This window comes from Ursus americanus, chromosome 22 (genome assembly GCF_024610735.1).
Source record: "Ursus americanus isolate L20-20 chromosome 22, mUrsAme1.1.p, whole genome shotgun sequence".
In the NCBI taxonomy this organism is placed as follows: domain Eukaryota; kingdom Metazoa; phylum Chordata; class Mammalia; order Carnivora; family Ursidae; genus Ursus; species Ursus americanus.
This window is the reverse complement of record NC_142148.1, coordinates 312,708-338,905: the sequence shown is the minus strand read 5'-3', so window position 1 is coordinate 338,905 and position 26,198 is coordinate 312,708. Positions and strand designations below refer to the sequence as shown.

The following is a 26,198-nucleotide window of genomic DNA, read 5'->3' as shown; positions in this document are numbered from 1 at the left end:
CTCAGCACCTGTGTGCTGAAGTGAGCTCCTGGGAGGGTCCATGCAGTGGGGCTGTCTTGAGAAATACACCTGAAAGACACCTCTGCCCTCTTGCCCGCCAGGCCTGGGGCTGTGGGGCTGGGTGAGCACGGTGGGGCAAGCAGGAGGGGCCACCTGGGAGAAGCCCTGACTCAAGTGCCCTCTGGTCCCTGCCCAGGAGCAGCGGGAGGAGGTGAGGAGGCGCTGTGAGAATGCCGAGCCCCGGCACGGGGAGCTGTGGTGCGCCGTGTCCAAGGACATCGCGAACTGGCAGAGGAAGATTGGGGAGATCCTTGTGCTGGTGGCAGCCCACATCAGGAACACCTTCTGATTGTCCAGTCCGTTGGGGTGTGGTCCTTGGGGCAGCACGTGGAGGGGTGTGTGGTAGAGAGGGGTGGGGGGAGGGGCCCTGAGCTGTCCGTCCTGCTCTTCAATTAAAAGCTTTCCAGGTAGTGTGTCTGGGTTGGTGCCCTGCTGGTTTTCTCTGCACCCCGACGCCCCCAGGAGCAGACTCGCGTTTGCAGCCCCAGTCGGCTCACTGGGGTTCTTGCTTTCAAGGGGACCGCTTGCAGACAGCGTGTATCCCGCTGTGCCTCCTTGGGACTCTGTGAGAAGGGGCTGGGCAGCTCATGTTCTGGGAACAGCTGGGACAGGCTCTCCTGGTGACTCATTTATCCCCTCTGGGTGGGGGGCATCTCACAGGTCTGCCCACCAGGATTGGTGACTCTCCTGAGTGAGTGCAAACAGTGGGCTCAGCTTCCTAAATTGCCTCCCAAAATGTGTTGCTAAGGGGTCACTGGGAGGCCCCTCGGGTGTGTGTTGAAGGGGAATGTTGCCAGGAAGAGATTTTCTCACATTTGCACGTGAATTTATTTTTGCTAATTTATAACCAGAAGCTTTCTTCTAAAGCACTTGTAACTGCCTTTATCTCTGGATTGAAAAATGCATAACTGGGGAGTCTTAGCGTATTCTCACTGTGGATGCTGTGTGAGGACAAAGGCCTTCCTCAAGCTGTGGACTCCTGTATGTGTGTCCAGCTGGAAACCAGCGGTTTCTCTCAGAAGGGCTGTGTCGGCCGCGGCTGCAGACATGTGGCCAGAGGCCGTGGGCTGTCGGGAGGCCGTGGGCCAGGGAGAAGAGATGCTAATTGTTCCATACGGTGTGGAGAAGAGTAGCTGGCAGCTGTCCCCACACGTTCAGTAACGAGAAGATTCCAGAGCGGCCCCTCGGTACCTCTTGGTGTCCCGTGACACCGATGAGAGGGCCTGTGGTGGGGCTCAGTCACTGACCCACGGCTTGGCCCTCCCCAGGCAGCCCAGGTTGGGGAGTGCTTGCCTCGACGGCAGCAACTGAGGCACGGGCAGCTTTGCCTCGAGGGTGCAGGCCCTGCTGGGTCCACCTCTGATGCTCTGGGAGCCACAAGGGCGCTGCCAGCCCAGAGCAGGTGGCAGACCACCCGTGTGGCCTGGATCCCACTCACAGACGTGAATGTGGAAATGCTTCCTCTGCTTCTCATCCCGACGTGGGCCAGGCCTGAGAAGCAGTGCGGGGAGGCTCACAGGGTCTTCGCTGAGACTTAGGGGTCTCATTCCATCTCTGGGTGGAGGCAGGAGGGATCCTGCCTGTTACACTGAAGATGGAGTCCTTAAGCTTGAGGAGCTTGAAAGCCAGCCCGTTCCACACAGACCTAGAAACGAAGCCCCAGGCAGGAACAGTGCCCTGAGCTGGACGTGGCTTCCCCCTGCACTCCTCTGACCTCGCTGTCAGGTGAGGCCTTCTGCAGAGCCCTTGGAAAGTTCCAGAGCATTGGGATCGTCCAGTGTGAATGTCTTCTCCTTTGCACGGGGCTGTTTGCTCTGAGGTGGTGAAACTGCTTTTCTCCCTAGGAAAAATGAACCTTAGCTTTTCTTCAGCTGACCTTCCTTCAGTGCCGGCTCAAGGCAAGTTAGCTTCCGGAGGCTGTCCTTGTTCTGAGGTGCTGGCTGTGGGGGTGACCACCCGGGCACTGCCAGGCAGGGGTGTAGTGGCCCAGCTCCCGGAGAGCCTGTTTGGGCGGGTGGCCTTGACCTCCCCCCACAGAAGACCCCCTCAGCCTAGGAGGGCTGAGTGGCAGGAGGAGCCTGAGAAGTCCCACCTGTACCTGGGACCTGCTGGGGCAGGACCCCCCCCAGACGTCAGGGTGCAGGGGCTGGTGGCTGTGGTGGGGCTTAGGTCCAGCTCCCCTGGTTCTGCCGGCAGCCAGTTTCCCAGAAGAGGCAGCACCTACTGGCCACTGAGGAAGGCCCCTGTGGAGGGGTGCAGGCAGGCAGGCCACTGGCTGCTTCTGGTTGCCCACCCCCCTCACCAGCTGGGTCCTGCCCTGTCCGCCGGACACACCACCCCCTCCCCAGCAGTGCATATCTTCCTGGGGCTGATGGCTCGATCCAAGCCCCACTGGATGGGAAGAGAGCCTGCAGCTGCTGGGCTCCAGGGTCAGGTTAATTGAAGAAGCAATTGGATAGGAGGTAGGGAGAGGGAGGGGGTAGGGCTGGGATCCTGGGGCCTCCCTCCTGCTCCCTCCCTCCTCTGCTCAGAGGAGCCAACTTCAAAAGCCTTGTCTGCCTGCCGCCAGCCCGCCCTGCTGCAGCCTGTCCTGGGAAGCCCTGTTGGCCAGGCTTGGAGCAGGAGGTCCTGGACTAGCAGCCACACTCCCTACCTGAGGACCCAGGATCATATGCAAGGCCCACTGGCAGGAGTGAAGGAGGGCCTCGCCCTGAGAGGCCCATGGTGAGCGGCATTGGGCCATCAGGGAGGGGGCTCACCCACGGCCACTGAGGGTTTGGGAGCGAGCATAGCCCAGGGGAGGCTGCGTGACCTTCCATGCCCTACTGGGAAATCCCCTGTGGTTCCCTTCACCTCAGCGTGGAGGGCCGGGCCCTGGGTGCTCTTGCCTGTTGTTCCCGGCAGTGGGGGGGGGGCGGTGGGGAGTGTGGGGTTGGAGGGGGCTGCTGGGCCGTCCAAGTCAGCCTCCTGGTGCCAGGGCTGCCCTGTCCCTGGCTGGGCTGGGAGACGGGCAGGCCTTCCTAGGAGCACCTGGGCAGCTGGCGTAGCTACCCCACGTGGATCTTCTCTCTCCAGCACCCACAGCCCTTGCTCTGGCTGTGACCTCTCACCCGCTGGGCACGCCTGGGGGCATGTGTGAGGAGGGGTGGCGGCAAATCGCATCTGCCCCTCCTGCCAGCGCTGCACCCCAGGTCTCCGTGCTGGTCGGGGTGCGGCTCAGTCAGCCTCCCCTCCCAGGGCTGGGAAGCAGAGTCGAGTCCTGCGTCTCGCTGGCTTCACACGATTAACTTTCCAGTTGCTGTTTGACTCCAGCCTGGGGGCCTGAGGGTGGGTGTGTGGCCAGGGTCTGGGAACTAGCTGCTCTCTGATGTTTGGGCTTTTGGGAGGGGGTGGGCTTCTCCCCAAGCCAGTCCTTTCTGGAGGGGGAGGCCTGTAGAAGGAATGTCTGGTGGGGCACAATGTGGCCCCTTCCTCCCTTGCCTCTGGGGGTTTCCCCAAGCCTTCCCCTCCCAGAGGTGTGTGGCCTTGAGCTCTGAGCCCTCACCCCTGTCCTGGTTGGGCTGTAGGTGCAGGGGATCCCATTTCCCATGGCTGTGAGAGCTGGTTGTGGCAGATGCATTGATGAGGAGTGGGAGCAGGTCAGTTCTGCCCCTGCTGTGGGGACCCAGAAGTGAGCAGTGTTCTGGGGAGCAGGGGGTGCTCCTCAGGAGGAGAGCCTGACTGGTGGGGTTTGTGTCAGGGAAGTGTGGGGATGAGTTAGGGCACGGCCAGGGGAGAGGCCGTACCCCTGGATCGAGGTCAGCCCTGCCCCACGGTCTTCTGGGCTCTTGGCCCCATGCTCCTGCCTCTGGAGCCCCCCGTCTCCTTCCTGGCCCTTCAGGGCTCAGTGGGCCTGCCTTCCCAGCACCCCCCCATCATTCACCCCTCAGGTCTCTGCATCGAGCATTGAGCTGTCTGGTTTGCAGGCCTACTGTCTGTCCTCCTGCTAGACCCATGCCTCGATCATGAATGGCACAGTGACATCTCCACTGTATACCAGCCCAGGGATTCCCTGGTGGTTGTCCTAGGGGCTGTCCAAAGCAGATTGCCTGAGGGGTTGCTGTAGGGGAGGCCCCATCCACAGGCCTGGGACCCCTTCCCTGACCCAGTGTCCCTTCCAGGTGCCTCCCAAGCCTGTACTCTGGGCGCTCCTGCTGGCTCTGCTGGATCTTGTGCCTGGCCAGGCAGGGCTCCGTGCCTGCAGCGTCCCTGACGTGCTCCGCCACTACCGTGCGGTCATCTTTGAGGACCTGCAGGCCGCTGTGAGGCAGGGTGGGCCAGGGGCAGAGTGGACGGGGCCGGGCTCCCCAGACCTCCATTTCACTCAGAAAAACCTGACTGGAGCTGCAGCCCCCGGATGGCAGGGTCGGGTGGGAGCTTCCTGCAGTGCCCAGAAGGTATGGAGGAGACGCCCCCACCCATGCCCTCTGGTGCCCTCTCGAGGCCTCCCCATAGGGCTCTTCCCCCAACTCCCATTTTCCTCCCTTCCTTCCCCAGGAGCACAGTATCCTCCTGTCCATTGCGTCCCTGGGTCGGACCATGCGCATGGTAGTGGCTCGGGGCCGCCGTGGGGCGCTGGAGAAAGCTGCGTGGACCGTAGCCTTGCGCACCGAAGCGGTGATGCGGCGCCATTGCTGGATGCTGCGCCAGGTGGGGGGGGGGGGGGGGCAGACCCGGGTCCCTCCTCTGCCACAGGCGCCCCCCACCTCCCACTGCGCCTCCTACGGCCCCACCGTGTCACCATCCGGGAGCTCCAGGGGCTAGACGCAAACTTGGGGGGGCAGGGACCGTGGCCACTCGCTGACCGTCCCGTCTCCAACAGCGGAGCCGGTGGCCCAAGAGGCGCCCTCCCCGGCGTCGCAGCAGCAGGAGGCGGCTCCTACTGCGCGCCCTGGAAGCCGTCGCCACCTGCTGGGAGAAACTCTTCGCGCTGCGTGCGGCGGCCACGGAGGGCGCCTAGCGCGCGTCCTGCGCGGGCCCCACAACAGCCGGCGGGGCCGCGGAGCCTGGGAACGAGCTTCGTTTTGTGACGACCGCGGTCTCTCCCTCTTGTTGGCTTACCGCTGGGTCCCGGCCCCTCCCTTGTCGTGGCCCGCGCTCCTCGGAGGGCCCTGGACCTGGAGATGATGCTCCAGGCACCAAGCCAGGACTCAATAAACTGCCGGTGCTGCGGTCTGGTCTTCTTCCCTTCGCCCGCTGGCGGTGGGGCCGGCCGCCCCCGGGTCGGTGCTTGGGATGGGAGCCGGCACCCGCTAGGGGAGCCAGCCCCCCCCCGCCCCCCCTGGAGGAGGACCGGGGCGCTGCGCTCCCAGCCTTGGGCAGCAGGGGGCGGCCCGGGACGCTGGACAGGACTCCCCTTCTCAGTGGGCAGCTCCAGGCTGAGGGGGGGGGGGGCTCTAGCAGGCCCTGAAATGTCCGGTATCCGTCCTGCTCCACTCTGGAATGGGGGAAGGGGTGGAAATGGAGGGGAAGGGAAGGCTGAGCTTTGTGAATTCAGAGCAAAACAACCGGATAAAGGAAACGGGCCTGAAGGGAAGCCAGAGTCGCTGGCCCTGGCTGCAAGTGGGGCCAGGCCATTTCCTGCGGCCCTGGGAGGGGTGTCCACGGCCCCCTCTGTGGACCCGGAGAGGCTGGTCAGGGATGGACAATCTCGTGCTCTAGGACCGTAGGTTTGCTTGACAGGGTGCTGGGCTATCCTGGACTCCCCAGCCTACAGCTGCATAGACCTGGGTGTCCTTGGCCCGCTCCCCAATCACAGCTGATGGAGGAGGGAGAGTGGGGCAAGTAGAGAGAGCCCCTGGCCAAAGAGGGTACCTGGTGGACTGAACACCCATCACACTCCTCTCTGCCAGGTGGATGGGCCCGGGAGGCACCAGAGCAGGCCTTCCCTCTGGGGTATCCCGGCAGAACAGAGGCAAGCCGCGGATGCAGAAGGGCCTTTGTGGTGGGGCAGTCAGCACTGGCACAATATTAAGAACTAGAGAAGCTGACCTTGACCCAGCTCCCCCCATACATGTGTTAACACGCTCAGTCTGTGCAACAGGAACTGTTGTCCCTGATGAGACCGACGCCCTGGGAGGTTATCCCTTGTCCCAAATCACACAGCCAGGAAGCGTAAGAGCTGGGGTAAGACCTGGGCCCTGAGCATGGTTACACCTCATGTGTGCCCCGTGCACAGGACGGGGAACCAAGCTTCCCGGACCTCAGCGTGCACTCGGTCACCTGCTGCCACGGTGCGCAGCTGCCCCGGGGGCCCTGCCATGGGCATGAGGGGACACGGACGGTGCAGGCTTTGCAAGCGCCCCGGGAGCGTTCCACTGCTCTGGTCTCTGTGGCACGTGCTCCATGCGTGTGCCACAGTATGGACTGGGCTGGTGTGGGGGCTCCGGCTGGGGCTAAAGGACACGGAAGGAGGCTCCGCTCGGCTGAGGAAGCAGCATGGGCGTGGAGGGCTAAGCTGAGAAGGGACACTGGAGTCTGGGTCAGGAAAGATCCCCGTGCCTTTCGTGGAGATGCTGTGTGGGGGCTGAGGCTGCAGGAGGTGGGCTGAATGTGGAGGCATGAGGAGTGATCCAGGCAATGCCAGGGTCCTGGCCTGAGTGCCCGGACACGTCCTCGTGCCGGACGTGGAGAAAGCTGGTAGAGGAGCGCACCTGTGCGGTGCCGCTCCTGTCGCTGGGCTCCTCAGCCTGGGTCCTTGCCTGCATGTCCAGGTGGGAGGAAAAGGCCCAGTTTGGTTGGAGCATAAGGTGTGGGGCCACTGAGTTGAAGGCTGAAGGCCAGGGGTGTGGGTTCAGGGACAGGAGGGGGCAGGCTCTCTGTGGAGGCCCCCACCCTGCTCCTGTTTCCCCAGGGGCTCCTTGCACTTAGATCTGACCCAGACCCAGAGCCCGTGGGGACAGTACTCCTCTCCTAGTGGCATCTGAGCATAGCCTCCTGGGCCGTCAGGCCTGCTGCCCACCCGCAGCACCCCCTCTCCGCTGCTGAGAGCAGCCGGGCTGTCCTGGGGAGATGTGGGTGGGCAGTAGGGCAGCCCCTCCACCCACCGATGCCTGAGGACAGTTCAGATGAACAGCAGCTTGGGGTAGGGGGCGGTAGGAGGGGGAGCAGAGGCCTCAGAGTTTTGGGGACATGATCCCTGGGTCCTAGACCACGACCACAGGAATAGGCACTCTGACCCGTCTGGTAGTGTGTGAGTGAGCACACACAGATGCTGAGGGGCTGCCCGTGAGTATGTGCACACAGATGTGTGTGTCCTTGACCTATCCAGCCCCCTGCCTGGCAGAGCCCCCTCTCTCAGGCAGCCCTCCTGAAGTCCTGTCCCCATATCTCACACCACTGTCTGTATCAGTTTCCTAGGGCTGCTGTGACAACACAGTGTGTGTCTTAACACAGCAGCAGCTTCCTCCCTCACAGTTCTGGAGACTGGAAGTCCAGAAGCATCGTCATGGGCTGTGCTCCTCCTGGGCCAAGTGCACGCTGGCTTCCTAGGGCTGCTGCAGGCTCAGGTGAGCCCAGCCCACGCCCCCCCTTCACGTGGCCTCCTTCTTACGAGGGTCTTTGCCACTGGGCTGAGGGCCACCTGAGTGATCCAGGGTGATCACACCTCAAGATCTTGAGTCACATCTGCGAGACCCTTTTTGCTAAATAAGCTCCCGCCCACGGGCTCTGGGAGGTGGAACTCTCTCTCCTGGGGCCACCGTCCCACCACAGCCACGTGGTTGCTGACGCAGGACGGCGGCAAGTTGGGCCTCTGGCTCCCGGGACAAAGTTCACTTGTCCAGGGTTGGGATATCCCAACCAGACCAGGCCTGGGGGCAGGAGAGAGCCACAGTGACATGCCCAGATACAGAGAGCAGAGGGAAAGCAGGGGTGCCCGCCCAGACCCATGGTGTTCGCTAGCGTGTTCAGCGCCGAGACCCCCTTTGTGGCTTGTTCTCAGGAACCGCTGGGTGGATCCAACCAGAACCAGCGGGATGGAGGGACATGACTGGAGACAGAGCCGTGGGCCCGTGCTGCATGTCCCTCCTTGCTGAGGTCTGGGGCATGTGGCCTGAGCCTGGTTCTCCCCCATAAAACAGGGTTTCTGGGGCACGCGCGTGGTCGGGTTAGGGCCCGCACCCAGTGGTGTCCTGTCCAGTGCCTGTGCTTCCTCAGCTGCTTCCGGGGGGGGGGGGGGGCTGGGTCCCAGAAGGAGGGGCCGTGCCAGGGTGGTAGATGGGGCCGCAGGGCATGGGCCAGGGTTGTGCAACTTCCTGAAGCCAGGGAGCCAGACCCCCCATGTGCAGCGCCAAAAGGAGGGGGCCAGGCCGACTTTGAAGGGTAGCCTGTGTCCCACAGCCTCCCCAGACTGGGAGCCTTTGAAAGAACATCTGGAACACGGGCGACTGGCAAACTAGACTCTGGATTTGAAAACCAAAACGTTAATCCTGACTTTGCCGCTTGTGTGTTCCCCACCCCCGCACACATGCTCCCCTCTCCCCACCCCCACTTCCTACCTCTGCCTCTTTGCAGGCTGCCGAAACACATGGGGCGGGGTCCGTGCCAGCCCAGCGTGCTGACCCTTCTGAGGGCCGCCTGCCTCTGCCCCGCCCGGCGCCTCCCTCCACGTGCCCTCCCTCCACGTCTCGCCCCACCAGGCAGCCTGACTGAGCCGGGGGAGCTGGTGGGAAAGATGAGTGTCTGCCGTGCCTAGACCCCGGACAGATGCGCTCCCATGCTCCTGGGGCCGTGGCTGTGGGACAGGATGTGAGTTAGCCGGGCCCGCATCTGGCGCTGGGCGCCGAGAAGGCCCGGGGCCACGCGCAGGCTGGGAGGAAGCACCTGCTCCCAGACCTGAAGGGTGGGCTGGCCTTGCCTGGCACGTGGCCCTTGCCTGTGAGTCTGCCTGTGGGGTCTCCCGGCCTGCAGGTGTGCAAGGAGGCGGCCTGCACCATCTGTGGGTGGTGTGGGAACAAACAAGGCCCCCACTCCAGGAAACAAAGCAAATACTGGGGGGTGGGGGTGTATGCCAGGTGCCTCGGCCCATTGTCCCTGCCAGAGGCCTGCAGGACCCTGGGGGGCTCCCAGGGACGGTCCCCATCCTGTCCCCTCCCTAGGAAAAGACGCAGCTTTGTAAACACAGAAGCAAACAACAACCACCATCCCCCCAAACCCAGTGAAGCCCACCTGCCCAGCCTTCCTCCCAAGAACCAGCAGGGATTCCACACTGGCTGGGGGAAGTTAGTCCTTGTTTTGGGGGGAAATGGGAAGGTCAGGACCTGGGAAGGGGAGTGTATGGTGGGGGAGGTGGGCCAGCCTGGGATTGGACACTGGCCCCTGGGCCACCTCTGGGCCGTGGGTGATGGTGGTTTTTTTTTTTAAGTTTACTTTTTTTTAGTAATCCCTACATCCAACATGGGGCTTGAATTCACGACCCGGAGATCAAGAGTCGCAGGCTCTTCCCACTGAGCCTGCCGGGTGTCCCTGAGCTGTGTCTCGATGGGACCTCTGCTCACATCTGGGGAGCGGCACAGCCTGGCTCCCAGGGGTCCTGTCACTGGCCTTCTCGCCTCCATAGCCCACTTGTGACCATCATTGCCTGGTGGGGAGGTGGCCAGGGCTCCTCGCCAGGTGAGCAGGCCCCGTCCTCTGGTCGCGCCCTGCATCCCCTACTGGCCGGTGCGGGGCGTGAGGCCAGGGGTCCCCGGCTGTGGCCCAAGATAAGCGCCGCGCCCGCGGCCGTTTCCTGCACTTCCTCGCAGCACCGCCGCCGGCACCCCTTCCTGTTTTCTTGGGCGCAGGCTGGCAGGAGCGTGGGATAGGGGGCGGGGTCCTGCTGCACAGGTTTGGTAGCGAGAGCTGGGGAACAGGTCGTGGGGCATGAGGCAGGGTGGTGGGGGACAAAGCGGGGTCGCAGGAGGCATGTGGAGGGCGGGGAGCTCCCACCATGCCGAGCTGGCCTGTTGCATCTAGCCTTGCTTCCAGGCAGGGCGAGAGGTGGGGAGGGAGTCCGAGCGGGCCTGTGGACACAGTGAGGAGGAGGCTTGGCATTCCCACCGCTCTCTCGTCAGTCCTGGGCCAGGGATTCCCACACACCTGTCCAAGACTCTCCGTGGACTGAAGCCTTGTCCTTGCCCCCCCCACCCCCCAGCCTGGGGCAGGAGTGGGGTAGGCTGGGTGGAGGATTGAGCCTTGGGCTTGGCTGTTGGGTTTGCGGGTCTGCTGCTCTGGACTCCCCCTCTGGGAGCAGCTGCTCTGGGGTATGGCGCTAATGTGCTTAGCCTACCTGCTCAGACCCTGCCATTAGAGACAGAAAACTATGTAATTTTAATGAAAACATATGTCCACACAAAACCTTTGTACACAAATGTTCACTGCAGCAGTATTCACCTCGAAAAACAGGGAGACGATCTCAGCGCCCGTCGGTTGGGGTGGTCTCATCACACAGAGGAATATTACTCAGCCTTGCAGAGGAATGAGGGACCAACATCGTGGATGAACCTTGAAAACGTTACGCTCAGTGAACAAAGCCGCATTCAAAATCCATGTATTGTATGATTTCATTTCTGTGAAATGTCCACAACAGGCCAACCACAGAGAAGGGGGCTGGAGGCGAGGAGGGCTGGGGGGCCACCCCCACAAGTGAGGAGATGGGAGAACGTTGGAATGAGAGGCACGGAGGCCACACAGCCCCACACACTTCTCTCCAAGTACTAGATCCACTGACCTTGATGCCAAAATCCTACTTAGGTTTTGTAGAATGTGAGCTGAGTGGCTGGATGGCCTAGAGTGCTTGTCCAGTTGAGTGGGGGTGCTGCAGGCCCATCCCTGCCTGCCCAGCATGGCCTCGTTGGGGTCGGGCATATGAGCACAGCCTTGGCCCTGCTGTGTCTCTTGGTAGGCTCTGTGGCTCGTGGTGCGTGTCGTGTCCCCAGGTGTGTCTCAGGGGATGAGCACGTCTATGGGGAGAGGGTGCACTTAACCTGCTCCCAGCCCCAGCCTCCCTGACCTCCTCCCCTGGGCTGTTTGCTGGGGAGGGTTCGACACCTGGGCCCAGGTCCTTCCAGGTCCAGTCTGGGTCCTGGGCGTGGGAGCTGAGGCCTGTGCCAGGCAGGGCTGCTAGAACTTCCCACCAGGCGCTAGGCCACCAGGGTCTGTTCCTGGCCAGCCTGACTCAGCGGGAGCTGGGGGTGGGGACTTCCCTTCTCTGACCCTCCTGGAAGCAGGTGGGTGGAGCCAGGCAGGGGAGCGGTGGGAAACCTGACCCAGGGCTGGAGCCACCCAGGCCCCGGTGGGGCGGGAGGGGGGGGGGGAGCTGTGGTTCTGCCCAGGACGGCTGCTCTGTCCAGACAGGGCAAAGCCAGGCCCCTTGGAGAGCTCCCTAGGCAGGGCACGGGGCAGGGGTCCTTTGAGGAGACCCCTACCCACCCTTCCTGTGCCGGCCCACCACTGCTGAGGAGCTGCTATTGGAAACAGCTGCTCTCTGTGGGAGGCCCTCTCATGTTCTGATTCTGCTCCTGGACTCCCCCAGCCCCTGGCGATGGGGACTTCTCCAAACCCGGCCCCCCACTGGCCTCCTGCTGTGCCAGAGGGGCTTCCAGGCAGCAAGCCCCTCTGCCTTCTCCCTACTGACCCCAAGGGGCCTGGAAGGGTGGACCCTCTGGGTGGGATGGGGGTGGGGTGAAGAGCCCAGAACAGAGGATGGGAGAATATTGCTCTAGCCTGTGCCAGGAAACAGGAGAGACACCGCTGGCTATGTCTACTTGTCTGGAACCTTTCCCTGTGTGTCCGTGGGTGTCTCTGCAGGGGACTACAGGTGGGACAATGGACAGTGCCTCCGCCCAGGCAGGGAGGTCCTTAGTGGGGCTGTTCACATGGCTGTAGGCAACGGGACAGGCTGGGCTGGTTCTGCCTCCTACCTGCCCTGGCCAGTGGGTGGAGTGAGGGGGGAGGAGGTTCCATACCTGGGTGAGAGGCTCCTGGACTCTGGCTGCTATGGGTCCCCACAGCGGGGCACACTTTGGCTTAGCTGACCCGGGGCTCTAGGGGGTGGGTCATCAGGCCCAGAGCAGAGCAGGAGTTGGGCCATGAGAGCTAGCGATGTACGCTCAAGGGTCATGCACATTTCTCTCCATGCATGAGCCCAGGACTCAGCCCCGGGGGCCTCAGAGCACCAGCCCCCAGACCCATGGGAGACGTGGCTGGACTGGACCACCTTTTCCCGTTGTGCCTCAGCGTCCCTGCCATGCATACTTCCTATTCACACTTGGAAGGGGCACATGGTGTCCTTGGTGTCCTGTGGGCTATTCCTGCCTGTCCGCCCACCCTGGGTGTCTCTCTCCACTTGTGAGTTCATCCTGCCCTCTTCAGCTTGTCTGTTCTGTTCTTCTAAGTCTCTGTCTCTGTCTTTGAGTTTTCTGGACCTGGCTGCTGATGGGGCGGGGAGAGGGGGGGCAGGTGCAGCCACCCCACTCTGCCAGCTGAGGTGTGGAGCTCCTGCCAGTCAATGCAGAGGGAGGGTACCTGTAAGAACAGCCCCACAGCCTGTTCACTGCCCCTGCACACTCAGGCAGCAGCCGCACATGTGCGGACACACGCACATCCAGTCCCAGACTCACTGCACAACTGTGTGCACACAGACACAGACTGTCACTCGGTCATCCTCCTGGGTGCTCCCATGGTCACATGGTCACGGTGTCACAGTGTCACACCCATGCTCGGAGCCTCCTGTGCACACACAGGCCTGGATACGCTGGCTCACCTGCAGTCACGGAGGACAGGCAGCACCCTACAGAACCACACGGCTCACAGACACAGAGCAGACTGAGCTGTGAGTGACTTTTCCACATCAGGGTGTCAGAGCTCAGCTCCCCGGTTAGGGGCTGGGGACCAAGGAATATGGAAAGAGGGTGTCCAGTTATGCTGCAAGTGGGGAAGGGCTAGAGTGAGAGGGTTTGGGAATGGGGGCCTGAGCCTCCTTGTGAGGTCATTGACCTTCTGTCACTGGGCAGAGCCTGGAAAGATCACTGTGGGGAGCAGCATGGCTGTATGGTGCTTCCCCTTCTGGGGCCTCTGGTTTAAAAATGACAGAAGGGGCCCCAGGGTGCCATGTCTATTAATAGGTGTCAACCCTGCCCATCTCCTTTGGAGAGGAGAGCCCTGAGCAGTAGTCCCTGGGCTTGAAGAAAGTTTTAGTTGTGTATTTATTTTTATTTTATGTATGTATTTATTTATTTAGAAGAAAGTTTTAAAGAGGAGACGAAGATGACGAAACATGGGTGGGCACGTGAGGGGATTGCTGACCTCTATTAGGCTTCAGTTAAAATGGGGGGTGGGACAGGAAGGGAATGGAAGGCTGGGAGGGTCCGGGAGGGCCCACACCTCATGCCTCCCACCAACTCGGTCCGCTGAGTAGCCTGGAAGGATGGAGAAGTGGGTGCTTTGGGGCCCAAGCTGGAGGGGCTCTCGGGGGGAGGGCAAATCCAGGGTCATTGGGTGTGCTGCTCCCCCTTCCCCCAACGACCACAGACTCGGGTGTTCAGAGGAAACAGCGAGTCACTTTATTGTGGCCTCGCCTGGCCCGGGGGCGACCCAGCTCCTGCTCCCCTTTTAAAGCAAACAAACAGTGGTATTTTTCATATTTAGAAAGCTTGCTACATCGGTGCTTTTGGTCACTGAAACCCCTTGGAAGAAAAAGTTTAAAAGTTTAATTAAAAATTAAATATGTTGTATCGAGTATATAAAAAGGCAAAGTAAAAAATACAGCCTGGTTCTAGAAAATAGACTGCAAGGAAAGAATTAGACGCTTCAGAAACTTAACCCTGGCGGGGCCAGACAACAGGTCCCAGGCCTGGGCTTCCTGGAAAAGCCCCAGGACATGCGGGAGCCGCCCTTGCAGGGCGCCCCAGAGGAGCCGAAGCCTGCGCCTGCGCCTGCGGGAGAGGGCGAGCAGGAGAGCGCCGCGGTCCAGTCGCGCTAGCTGCGGAGGAGACGGAGACGCCGCGCCGGCCGGGCCCTAGCCCGAGATGCACGCGCTGTAGTAGACCGCGCTGCTGGCGTCGGACAGCGCCGCTATCAGGCTGCTCTCCTCGGGGCACGACATGGCGCGCGGGCCCAGCTTGGCCAGCGCCACGTGGTACGGGAGCCCGGCGGCGTCGGGCCGAGTCCGGCTGCAGTTGAGGTACTGGTCGAACTCGGTGAGGTCCACGTCGGCCCACAGGTCGGCGGCGGGCCCCAGCGTCTCGGCCCCGTCGGGCGGGGGGGCCTCGGGCGGTGGCGACAGCGGGCCGGGGTACGGGCCCGGTGCGGGCGCGCCCAGGGCGCCGTAGTAGAGGCCGGAGAGCGGCGCGGCGGGAGCGGGCGCGGTCCTGAGCGCCTCGGCCAAGGGCGCACCATAGCAGCCACCGGGGTCCCGGGGCAACTCGGAGGGGGCGTAGGGCGCGCGGAAGGCTCGCAGCGCGCAGTCCTCGGGCGCCGCGGGTGGCGGGAAGAAGGCGGCCTCGCCGGGCTCCAGGCCGTCCAGCGGCGAGCGCTCGGGCGTGGGCAGCCCCAGGCCATCGAACTCGGCGCCCAGCGGCGGCAGCTCGCGGAAGGCACGCGCCGGGCCAGGCGCCGCGGAGAAGGGCTCGGGCGGCGGCGGCGGGGGCGCCAGGCCCGGGAGCAGGAGGCCGGGCTCCAGCCGCCGGGCCTTGCGCGCCTGCTTCTTGCGGCGCGGCCGGTACTTGTAGTTGGGGTGGTCTCGCAGGTGCTGCACCCGCAGCCGTTCCGCCTCCTCCACGAAGGGCCGCTTCTCCGCCGTGCTCAGCTCCTTCCACGCCTTGCCTGCGGGGCCGTGGGCGCGGGTCAGTGGGCTGCCGTCGGGCGGGCGGCCTGCCGGGCCGGAGTGTGCCCTGGGCGCGCCGCGAGGGTGGGGCGCGGCCCCCGCCCGCCCTGGCCCACCCCGGCCCACCCCTGCTCTAGGTCTCTCCTCCCCCGACCGCTCACCCTTCCTCCCCGCCGCCCCCCACGCCCGTGCCCCTCACCCAGCATCTTGCTGAGCACCGCGTTGTGCAGGTCCGGGTTCTGCTGCGCCAGCCGCTTGCGCTCGTCCTTCGCCCACACCATGAAGGCATTCATGGGCCGCCGGATGCGCGACTCGTCGGCCGCCTGGCGCTCCCCGCGGCCGGCCGGGCTGAGGCCATAGCGCCCCGGCTCGGGGCTTCGCGTCGGGCTGCGCTGCGGGCTGGGCGGCGAGGCGGGGGCGGCGGGCGCTGCGAGGGCGGCGGGGGCGGCGGGGAGGCCGCGCGGCTCAGCGGCGGCCCCGGGTCCCGGGGCCCATGCACAGTCGCGGCGGGCGGGCGGGTCGTCCTGTGCGCCGTAGCCGGGCGGCGATCTCTGCATTCCAGCTGGGCGCGGCCTGGGCGGAACGGAGCGCGGGAGCGCGGTGGGTGGATGGTAGGCACTTCGGGGTCGGGCGCGGAGGGCAGGGCGGACGGCGGCGGAGACGGCGGTGGCCTCGAGCCGGGTGGGCGCCCAGATATAGCGGCGCGGGGCCAATAGGCGGCTGGGCGGGCGGGGCGGGGCGGTGTGGGGCCGCCCCCTCCCCGGGGGCTCCCTTTCTTCTCGGGCCCGCCGGGTTCCGCCGCAGCCCCCTCCGCGCAGCTGCCCCCGCACCCTCTCTGAAGGAGGGACCCCCCCACCTCACCCCGAGTGGGAACGGGCCGCTGGTGTGGGCTGGAGCTTGGAAGGGGTCGTCCTCATGGGGGCTGTCAGACTTTCACGCGCTGCCGTCCCCACCCACGGAGTCGGACCCCCGGACGGTAACCGGGGGAGGGTGGCTGCCCCCTCATGAAAATACATTGGGAGGAGAGGGGCGTTATTTTGACCCATGTTCTTGGGAGGCTTTCCAAGAAGCCTTCTTGGGGTCCAGCTCAAAAGGAGCGGGCACTTTGGAAAAAGGGCCCTGTATCTTGGGGGAGCGTGTTCTGGATAACCGCAGGACATCTTGTCCCCGGCCCTCCACACACATGTGGAATTTTCACCACTGGGGGTGGTGAGCCTCCCCGTCTGTCCATGGGGTTCAAGAAGACGGACTTGGTGTCCCCTCCATCACTCCCAAGCCCACTCCAAACAGGGAAAACCTCAGCGCTGGATGCCCTGGACCCATACCAGAGGGCAGATGAACCACCAGGGAAGGTGCGGAGCCCCAGGCCTTGTTCCCCCTCTCCAGGGCCTGTTGGGGTCAGGGGCTGGGACCAGCAGTAACTGGCTGCCCTGCCCAGCTCAGGCCACCGTTATCACAATAGACTGAAGCCGGATCCAGGGTTGGGGCAGGTGGAGGGAAGGGGGAGCCCCTCCCCTGGGCCTGGGAGGGTTTCCAGAAGAGCTGCCAGCCTCCTGGAAGTTGGGGAGGGGACCTGGGCTCCAGAAACTGAGGGATCTCCCCCAGGACTGTTTCCCTACCCTTCTGCTGAGGATGGAGCTCCTGGGTGTGGGTTCCGCAGTGGTATCTGAGTTCTCCCTCCCGTACATCGATTTATAGCCTGGAGCTGTGCAGCCCTCCTTCCCACCCCACGTTGGGAGCTCCATGGTGCATGGCCGCAGGTGTCAGTGACCCTGGCCTTGTGTGGCCAGAGGCTCTCAGTCCCCTGGCCCTTGGAGTGCTGCTCGGCCGCAGAGCCAGGGCTTATGAATGGGGTGGGTCCTATAGCTGCCCCCACTGCTCCTGAGCTGCCCCCAGTGACCCTCCTGGTTTGAGGAAAGGCCAGCACCCCCACGGGGTCCCTCGCCCTGAGGGCTCTTGGGCGTCCATCCTGTCTGTACATGGGGTTCTGTCATGTTGGGTCTTGTCCATCAGCTGGAGGAGTAAAGCACTGGGTGTCCCAGACTGGCACCCAGACGCTCCGGGCCTCCCAGCTTCATTCCTGATGTGGAGCCTGGGCTGGTGTACTGGGGCGGTCAAGACAGCAGCAAGTGGCTTCTCTGGGTCTAGGGGAAGATTCGCCTTTCCTGGGAGGCAGGCAAGAATGGGGGGCACTGGAGTGGGCAGGTGCACAGTCCTCTCCCAGTGGTGCCAGCTCCTGCTCGACCAGTATAAGTGGGTGGACTGGGCACCCTGCAGGGGTGGGGGGAGAGATGTGTGAGGGAGACTGAAGGTTGAAGAATGGGTTCAAGGAGCCAGCACCTGGTAGAGACTACCTTTGTCCTTCTAGGTGTGGTCTGGGGTTACCGGGGCCTGGCTTAGCCTGGGCAGTAGCTGGTCTGGGATGGTGGTCACTGGGGCTTGGGAAGGAGGCCTAGAGGGTCTTCCACTGCAGCCCCCCCCCCACATTAGGATAGATTTTTGGTTCCCTTAGAGGCCCTGCCTGGCCCTCTGCAGCTCCTGCAGCCCAAAGTTGACCAAGTGGCCCCAAATGCAGTTGTGGGCATCATCCGGCATTACCTCACCACTACAGCGCTCCCCCCCCGCCCCCCCCCCCCCCGTGAGCCGCCTTGCCTGGCGCCAGCCAACGACCCTCCCTCTTGACAGAGCTGTGCTACTCAGGTGTCCAGCTGTCATGTCCTGTGGGCTGAGGCTGGGCAGGGCAAGAGGAGAACCTGCCTGGACTCAGGCTGTCCTCCCGTGTGTGTGCTGCCTGGTAGGGGTGCGGACCGTGGCTCTGGCCCACTGTCCAGATGGGAAGACGGTGGGAGTGGGGACTGCCGTCGGGGTGGCCCTGACCTCAGAGGCATAGGGCTGGTGTGGGTGTGGTCAGCTGTGCTGGGGGGAGGGGCATGAGCTGTATGTGTCTGTGCGTTTGTGTGTGGTCCGTGTGTGTCTGCCAGAGCGTGGGGTGAGGTGGGCTCTAGTGGTGCCGTCTGCCCAAGGCTTCAGGAGCCAGGCAGAGGCTGGGCTCTGCTGCGAGATGGGGTCCCACAGGGTGTAGAATGGGTTTCCTGCTCAGTGAAGTCCTCACCCTCAGCACCCACCAAAGGAGGGGTCCCCAAGAGTGGGCCCAGCTCCATCCGAAGTGGGGGTGATTTGTGATTCGGGGGCATTTCTGTGCCTCTAGAACCCACCTCTGGCTGGCCTGGCCCAGGCTGGCTACTGCCTACCCTTATGGGGGCCCTGTGTGCAGCCCCCAGACCCCCCAGACAGAAAGTTGGAGTAGAGGGGCAAGCTTTCTCTGCAAGTGTGGGGCTGGGCTGAGTGTTGAGTGGACACTGCCCTCCCTGGCCTCCACCCACTCCCTTGCTCAGCTAGGACCAGACCCCCAGGCTCTGGGTGAAGCCTGCAAAGGATGTTGGGCGGTCCCGTCGGTGGCTCTGGGTGGGGGTTGGCTGGGCTCTGGGAGTGGCAGACCTCCCAGGCGCTGCCCGGGGCACAGACCTCACAGGCTCCCACCCACCCAGCTCTGGCTGCTGCAGGAGTAGGAGGCTGGGACCAATTACTGAGTCCCTTGGGTCCAGACCCTCCTTGTCCTGGAGGGTGGGGGTGGGGTCCCCATCAGACACAGGTCCAGGTGGAGGGGAGTTTTCTGTCTCCTGAGACCTGGGCTTTGGAACTGGGCCGCTCAGTTCAGACCCCTCAGGGTCCTTGAGACCAGGGCTCTGGGCCTGGCCCTTGTCCCGATGCTCCTCCTTCAGATTCCGCCGCAAGGGCTGGGGCAGTGCAGGAAGGCAAGGTGCAGGGTCCGCCTCGACCTCTGTCCAGGGGTCAGGGCTTCTGAGGAAGCCGCCCAATGGCCTAGAAGCATATGCGTGCCTGTCCCTCCCCGAGTGACGGGCCTGGTCCAGGTGGATGCTGGGACTCATGCTCCGCCCGGTGCCTTCTTGCTGTCCGCCCCAGGGTGCTGGGCCTGGTGTGCACAGAGCCCCTGGGCTTCCAGAACACTGTGGGCCTTGCTCCTGGGAAAAGGTGGTTGGGGGCGGGGACGTGTGAGGGAGCAGGCACGGCTGCCTGAGCTCACGGCAGCAGCCGTCACAAGGCTTGGGTTTGGCATCAGGGGTAGTTTGCCAGCTGTGCAGACCCGAGCGACACGCCGAGCTAGGTGTTTGGGAACTAGGGTCAGTAGGCTCATGGGGTGTCAGACTGGCTGAGGGTCTTGAGCAGAGGGGGTGGGTGTGGTGCTGTCACTTGGGCATTTTGGGCGTGTGGCGAGGACAGGGGCCGGCAGGACTGAACAGGTGGGGGCTTCTCTGGGTGGAGGGGCACAGGGCCTTGTGGGTGTGAGGGGGGTGACAGGGGAGCCTTGGGTCCCATGCGGCAGGAGTGACTTCTGTGACGTGCCAGGTGTCGAGGGCTGCTGCACAGGCCAGGGTGTTGTTCTCGCTGTGTTGGGCTGTTGGGCTCTGTGAGCCCTGGTGGGGGCGTGGTGTGGCCGTGTATGTCCTGGGGGTTTCTGCGAGCTGTGTGGGCCCCACTCAGGCTCAGCAGGGGCTCCATGGGAACCAGGCTCTAGGTTTCCGTGGCAACAGCAGGGAGGAGCCAGGAAACGCCAGCTCAGGAAGGAAGGCCACAGCTGTGAGGAGGGAGCGAGGGCGCCAGACACTCTGTCTGTCCAGTCGTCCGGCGGGCTGGGCCTGGAGCTCCTGCCCCCAGCTTTGCCGCCCCCGCCCCGCGTGCTGCCGGATCTGGGCATGGCGCAGCTGCTGCCACGGCTGTCTTTATTCAAATCAGGGGGCCCTGGGTCTGGGTCTGCAGGTGTCCTAGTCCTGTAGGAGCTGTGCCCTGCACCCCTCAGGGGCTCTTGGAAGAGGAGAAGCGGGGCTGTCTGAGTGTTCTGCATGGGGGGCCGTGGGTGTGCGGGGCAGTGCCCATCCTGACCTCCCTGCCTGGGCTGGCCTGGCCTCTCTCTCTCCTGCCAGGCTCTGGTGACAGTCCTCAGCTGTCCTGGGAATGGTGCAGGGAAGGAGCAGAGCCCCCAGCGGGCCCTGCAGCTGTATGTTTCTTTTCTGCTGCTGCCCGAGCTTTGGTGGCAAGTGGCTTTGATGGTCCAACAGCTGGGACCGCCAAATGGGCTGGGGGGCAGGTCTGTGTTCTTGGGGACCACCCATCCCTTCTCACTCGGGGCAGGAATCATTCATTCATGCATTCATTTGTTTGTTATTGAGTGCCAGCTATGAACTCAGCTCTGTTCTAGGAGACAGTGAACAAAACAGCCCCAAGTCCTTGCCTGGGGAGGGGGTTCCCGTTCTGGTGGAGAGGGACAGACAATCAGCAGACCCACAAACAAGTCAGAATATGGGGCTTCAGGCTGTGGTGTGTGCTCTGGAATATGGTGCTGCCAGTTGGGGAAGAGGGAGGGGCTGTGTCGAGGGTGCTCGTGGCCTGTCGCTTCATGAGATGACTTTTGAGCCAACCCCGAAGGGAGCATGTCAAAGAGATGAGGGAATACCTGGAGAAGAGTGTTGGACACAGCGGGAGCTGTACGTGCAAGGGCCCTGAGGCAGAGAGGGGGTGCTGATGTGTGGGAGGAGCATACGTACAGAAGGGAGTGGACAAGGAGCTCCGTGAGGCCTGGGAGGGTCTTGGGCTTTTTCTCTGAAGGATAGTTGGTGATTTGGGAGGGTTTTGAGGAGAGGAGGGTGTGAGGTGACTTAGCTCTCCCCAGTCTCAGCTTAGCTGCTGTGTGGAGTTGGGCCTGGGCAGCTCAGGAAGGATGGACTCACCACCAGGAAAGAAGGGGAGGGGGACTGCTCCTGCAGCGGGCCTGGCTCCTCAGCCAAAAGCTGCCTCCCTGAGTAGTTTTCAGGAGGACAGCAGGGTTGGTGTGCCTGGACCCCTGCGAGATGCTACCTCAGGGACCCCTGGTTTTGATGCCCCGGGAGTCAGACCTCCTCCTTTCACCCATGGCCCTTGACCACCCCACCCCCTCACCTCCCCCCACCCCCGCCCAGGGCCCCTGGGGATGGGGAGGGTGGAGTGGCCGCCAGGCTGGCTGGCAGGGCAGGGAGGGCTGCATTTCTGGGAATTGTGTGGGGGAAGCACATTGTTCGAGCCTGGAGCAGGCCGCCAGGGTTGCTGCTGGCCTCTGGGGGATGCCTCCTGCCTCCCCCAAGTGCTGCCTCTGGGGGAGGGAGCTGGGACCGGGCCAAGGCTATGGGCTGGGCTGGGGACTTTCCTAAAGACGCTACCCTGGCTGGGCAGCTCTTCCCATCCTGCAGACTGAGAGACTGAGGCCCAGAGAAAGGGCTGCGGCAACGGCAGAGCAAGGTATCTGCTGGAGCGTGGGACAGGGGCTCCCGCTGGATCTCAGTCCCTGGTCACTGCCCTGTCTGACTTCAGAGGCCAGGATCCGAGGGAAGCCGCAACCGGGTTGGCTGGGGTCACAGCCCTACACAGCCCCTTGGCGGCCACCGTGGTGGGCTGGCAGGTCAGGCGGACGAGGTGCAGAAACAGCTGGGTACCCAGGTCAGGGCATTGCTGCCTACAGGTAGCAGGGGGTGGGTGGGGGCTTCTGGGGCCATGGGAAGCAAGGTGGGGCTCCATGTGAGTGGGGCAGCACGGGCCTTCCCACCGAGGCCCCTGCCTCAGCCAGAAAGGAAGCACGGATGCGACCTGCTTGGGTCACGGCCGGCTTTGGGCGGGCAGGGGGTGGGGGACGCAAATAGAAAAATAAATGGCCTGAGCTTCCGATGTTTCCGGACTGAGGATGGGGGAGGGGCAGACCTCTGGGCCAAAGGTGTGGTCCAGCCTGTGTGTTGTGGACCTTGGGGGTGTCACTGGGGTGTCCCCAGGTCCCTGTCAGGGCTGTGTCCCCCTCAGAGCCCCCAGGACGGGGCCGGGCTTCCCACACGGGAGACCCCTGAGGGCAGGCCCGAGTATTTCTGCTTTCTGGGGGCTGCCCCATGGGACCCCCACGGGCACTGAGGGAGGGCCCCAGGCGGCGGGCCTGCGGAGTGTCCGGGAGGGCATTCTGGAGTAAGGCAGGTGGGGGGGGGTCTGGGAAGGTGAGCAGTCTGTCTCCCACCCCTCACCCCTTGGGGGCTCCTTCTCTGCTCCTTGCTGATCACTCTCCACCTCTGACCTCCAACCAGGAGCCCCCGGACCTCCGCCCACATACCTACATTTTCACAGCTCAGTCTCCCAACCCCCTGAGGCCCTGCCTTGACTCCCCCCCACCTTGTCAGGTCCACCTGGCTCTCAGCTCTCTGTCCGCCACCCTCTCCTCTGCCTGGGCCCATCTCTGGAGAGGCTGGTTCTAGGAGGGTCTGTGTGTCAGGCCTTCAACCCAGAGCAGCAGGGGGGTCAGTCCTGAGCTGGCCCTCCCTGGGTGTGGGGGTGGGTCCTGTCTTTGGGGCTCCCTTGCTGGGCGGTGGCTAGTGAGTGTGGGTCCCTTCCTTCCCGCCCCCTGCGTGCTATTGTTTTGTCCTTCCTTCGTGAGACGTATTTACTGAGCAGCTCTTATGTGTCCTGGGCTGGGGGTGTGGCACAGGCGGATGGAAGGCCTTGTTTTCCCAGCTGAGCAGTCCTTGGGAAACAGACAGCTCACGGACCGTCCAGGGTGGTCTGAGTGTCCGTGCATGAGGACCCTCGGGTACGGCCGTTGCGTGCACATGCGAGCGTCTTGCCTCCCCTGTGACTCGGGTTGCACGTGGGTATCAGAGAGGAAAGGAAATTCTTCATTCGCGGAGGGGTCAGGGTAGGGTCTAGAAGGCCCCAGCCCTGGGGAGTACCCTGGTGGGGTACGGCCAGGTTTACATAAATCCCTTCCAGGAGAATCCCATGGTTCTGATGCTACGCTCCGGAAGCAGTGTTCTGAGGGTACCGGATGGTCTGGGGGCCCAGGCCGCTCCTTGGAGGAGGACGTTCCCAAGGTTGGGTAGGGTCCGTGCGGGGTCTGGGGTGGGCTGTGAACATCCTGAGCGAGGTTCCAAGGGTCATGAACTCATGAGGGCCCCCCAGACCAGGGACTTCGAAGGTGGGATACTGAGTTTTGGGGTTGGGGGGTGCTGCCCCAGCTTGAGCCCTGGTGAGGGTGGGAGCCCTTGCAGCCCCCACAGATGAGGGCCTCACAGCTGTGGCCAGAAAGGAGTGCACCTCCCCCAGGGGAGGGCGGTGGACACCTGGCTGGCCCGCCGGTCTGTGGCTCCTTCCTGCCACCTAGAGGCCACTGCTCACCATGGGCCACACAGGCCTCGCGGAGGGATCACCCTACCTGGACGTTGGGCTTCCCACTCAGCTGCACGGGGCCACACCCCTTCCGTGCAGGACTGGACCTGCCCGGGTTCAGGGCTCCTGTCACAGGGGAGCAGCTGTGGCCCCCAGGGCTCCAGCTTGGAAGTACCCTGCCTCCTCTGTTCTGTCTACTCCTCTTCCCCATCTCCCGCCCTGCCTGGGATCACCAGGCTCCTGGGATGCCCCACTGCGTTCCCACAGCCCAGTCCTCTGCTGGGCATTCCTCTTGTGGGGGGCCCCCACCTCCTGGCCGTCATCCTTCAGGGGCCCCAGTGTCTTGGCCTCCGTTCATCTGCAACCTCATGGGCCTCAAACAAGACCCATTAGGACATGCCAGGCTCCTTACAAGCTGTCTCTGCGGCCTATCCCTGGAGCCTCTGGAGGTGGAGACCCTCGAGTTTCTCATGGCGGAGAAAGGGTCCAAGGCAGGCAGGCCAGGATTTCCATTATGGTGGTATAGGGGAGGGGCCCTAGTTCTCAGCGGACAGTGCCTCCTCTCCTCCATGTCCTTACTGTGGTGCACATGGGGGCAGTGCAGAAAGTAAAGCTCATAGGGTTACAAAGGAAACCAGTTACAGTAAAACAGTTATCAAAATATTTCCTAAAACGTGTGATATAAACAAAAAAATGTGTGATATAGAAACCTAAGCACTTTTTTAAAATAAAGATTTTATTTATTTGAGAGAGAAAGACAGAGCAGGTGCGGGAGGTGGGGAGAGGGAGAAACAGGCTGAGCAGGGAGCCCGATGTGGGACTCGATCCCAGGACCCCAGGATCATGACTGAGCCGAAGGCAGACGCTTCACTGACTGAACCACCCAGGCGCCCCTGAGGCCTCATTCTTAACCAGCTTCCTTGGTCATGCTTTAGTCACATCTTTGTGGCTTAAACCATTCAAGCAGCCCCACACTGACAGGCATCCCTTACACTAAGTCTCTCGCACAGACTGCGGGACAGTCCCTCATTAGCAGGTCTTTCCAGGCAGGGTCAAGGGTGAATCCCCACACTGGTTTTGCAGGGTGTCTGCCTGCCTGCCCTCCTCCCCAGCACCTGGTGCTCATCTGTCCCGTGGAGAGATCGGATGGGGACTGACCTTGAGGCTGGGCCTTGACAGTGACCTGCCCCAGGGGGCTGTGCTGACAGCCCAGACCCTGCCCCAACTGATGCCTTGGCCAAGGTCAGGTGTCTGGCACAAACCCTCTTGACAACCAGGAGATGCTTCTGAGACACCTGTCCTTAGCTGACTGAGCCACCCAGGTGCCCCTGAGAGGCCTATCCTGATCTCCTCTCTGTCTCCAATCTTAGGGACCTGAAGCTGTTTTGTGTTCTCTTGGACACACACCTCCCTGCTCCGGAGGGGAGAGGCTGAGGGCTCTGCTCCATATTAGCCATGTCTGCCCTGCCTACCCTGTGGTCCAGGCTTTGTCAGAAGCCATGGCTGAGCTCAGCGTCCCAAGATGCCTGGTTGTGGCGGTTGGAGGTCTTCAGCATGACGGCGAATTCGCTCCAAGAAATCCTTGAATCAGCTTACTGTGTCTGTCTCAGAGGCCTGGCTGGGCAGCCTCCATGGATGCGCCCCCGTGGGCGATGGGGGCCAGTGTGAGTCTTTGAGGATGTGTTCTCTGGGGGTCTTGCTGGTGCCTGTTGTGCAGGAGCCCAGCCAGCTCTTGGTTCTCACCAGTCACTGCTTGCCCAGAGCAGGGCTGAAGGATGTGTGGCTCCGGCTTCCCAGTGTCCCTGGTGTGGTCAGACACTCAGAGGCTGCACACATGCTCAGACCATGGGATTCTGGCCATCTAAGAACTTGCTTGGTTGGGACAGGTCAGAGCTATGGCCCCAGGTCACAGTGAGGGGCAGAACCAGAGCTGGTCTGGAAATGAGGTGGGCCTCTGTCCTGGAAAACCTTGGCTCCCAATAAGGAATTCCATGCTTTTTCCTTATGATTACTAAGTAATTTCACAAGTAACCATGTTTTCCTTTTCACTTTGGCTGCTGGGAAGCTCAGTCATATCTAATTAATACCACCCAGAGTCCAAGGCCTGGTTAGCCGAGGTCGTCTGGTCATCCCATCTGCCACCCGGTCTCACAGTTACTTGGCAGGAATTTCAGTGACTGTGGGGTGGGGCCCACAGCACTAGAGACATCAATTCCCTGGCTTGTACCCTCCCCTAGAATTGTGCCCTGTCCAGCAAACCACTAAAGAGGGGCAGACATCTGGAGGAGACGCTAGCTCCGCCCATCTGCTCCTCCCCAGCCCTCTACCGGCCAGGGCCCTCCCTCCAACTGAGTGCCATCTGGCCATTGCCAGGGATCTCCAGCGGCAAAGGTGACAACTGAACTGCGCATGCTGTGTCCCCTAAGCTGTTCTCAGTGGAGGGTTACCCACCGACGACATTGTGATAGGAGCCCTGTGAGGCCGACAATATTACCATCTTCATTTCACTGATGGGGAGACTGAGGCACAGAGTGGTCAGTGCTTTGTCTGAAGTGTAGAGCCCGGGGTTCACAGCCGGCAGCCGACTCCGGAGGCAGGGGCCTTGCCCACGCAGCCCCTCCAAGTCCCCTGGCACCTTCCGACCCCCGCATCCGTCTCCTGCTCCCTCCCTCCTCCGGGCACCACGCACCCGGGCTCAGAGGCCAGCATTCAGGCCAGAGGGCGCAGGGGGTCCGCGCAGGCTTCGGGGGCGGGGTCGGCGGTTCTCCCGCAGGGTCCGGCTGTCCGGTGGAAGAAGAGGGCTTCAAGCGGGTGGAGACAGGAGACAGACCCGAATGCGCCTCTGTGGGTGCTGCGTAGTCGGACCACCGGCCGCTGCCGGGCGGAGAGTGGGGGACGGACAAACTCGGAGTCGCGTCGGTTCCGGCACGCACGTTCTTGCTTCGCGTTACCGCAGCGCCCTCCGCCGGCTAACCGGCTCGCGCGGGGGCTTGTGGGACTGCGAGACTTTCGGCCCCGTCGGCCTCCGGCGCCAGCCCGCGTCAGG

General features: G+C 63.0%; 3 protein-coding genes across 4 annotated transcripts in view; 2 read left to right on the top strand and 1 right to left on the bottom strand.

The window, feature by feature from the left end:
• The window catches only part of PRPF6 (pre-mRNA processing factor 6), a 47,497-nt gene extending 45,711 nt beyond the window's left edge, over nucleotides 1-1,786 (top strand). For both annotated transcript variants that reach the window (XM_087853411.1, XM_045794239.2), the window contains one exon: nucleotides 197-1,786. In XM_087853411.1, coding sequence (XP_087709537.1) covers nucleotides 197-349 — 153 coding nt within the window. In that variant the 3' untranslated portion in view covers nucleotides 350-1,786. The remainder of the gene's footprint in view (nucleotides 1-196) is intronic.
• A 1,861-nt stretch (nucleotides 1,787-3,647) lies between these two features.
• C22H20orf204 (chromosome 22 C20orf204 homolog) lies at nucleotides 3,648-5,326 on the top strand. The gene is made up of 4 exons (XM_045795405.2): nucleotides 3,648-3,698; nucleotides 4,128-4,496; nucleotides 4,597-4,749; nucleotides 4,922-5,326. The coding sequence occupies exons 1-4, from the start codon at nucleotides 3,648-3,650 to the stop codon at nucleotides 5,057-5,059; spliced, it is 711 nt and encodes a 236-aa protein (XP_045651361.2). The 3' UTR covers nucleotides 5,060-5,326.
• An 8,291-nt stretch (nucleotides 5,327-13,617) lies between these two features.
• On the bottom strand, nucleotides 13,618-15,576 carry SOX18 (SRY-box transcription factor 18). Its single transcript, XM_045794227.2, has 2 exons — nucleotides 15,102-15,576; nucleotides 13,618-14,901 (listed from the first exon to the last, which is right to left on the bottom strand). Exons 1-2 carry the CDS (start codon nucleotides 15,457-15,459, stop codon nucleotides 14,096-14,098), a joined length of 1,164 nt encoding a protein of 387 aa, XP_045650183.1. The 5' UTR covers nucleotides 15,460-15,576; the 3' UTR covers nucleotides 13,618-14,095.
• Nucleotides 15,577-26,198: the final 10,622 nt, after the last annotated feature.

Excerpts from the sequence above, each read along its gene's own strand:
- C22H20orf204 (XM_045795405.2), top strand. The coding sequence starts at position 3,648 with ATGGCTGTGAGAGCTGGTTGTGGCAGATGCATTGATGAGGAGTGGGAG. Across the intron at positions 3,699-4,127 it reads TTGATGAGGAGTGGGAGCAG|GGGCTGTCCAAAGCAGATTG; the intron begins GTCAGTTCTGCC and ends TGGTTGTCCTAG. Across the intron at positions 4,750-4,921 it reads ATTGCTGGATGCTGCGCCAG|CGGAGCCGGTGGCCCAAGAG; the intron begins GTGGGGGGGGGG and ends CGTCTCCAACAG.
- SOX18 (XM_045794227.2), bottom strand. The coding sequence starts at position 15,459 with ATGCAGAGATCGCCGCCCGGCTACGGCGCACAGGACGACCCGCCCGCC. Across the intron at positions 14,902-15,101 it reads GGTGCTCAGCAAGATGCTGG|GCAAGGCGTGGAAGGAGCTG; the intron begins GTGAGGGGCACG and ends ACGGCCCCGCAG.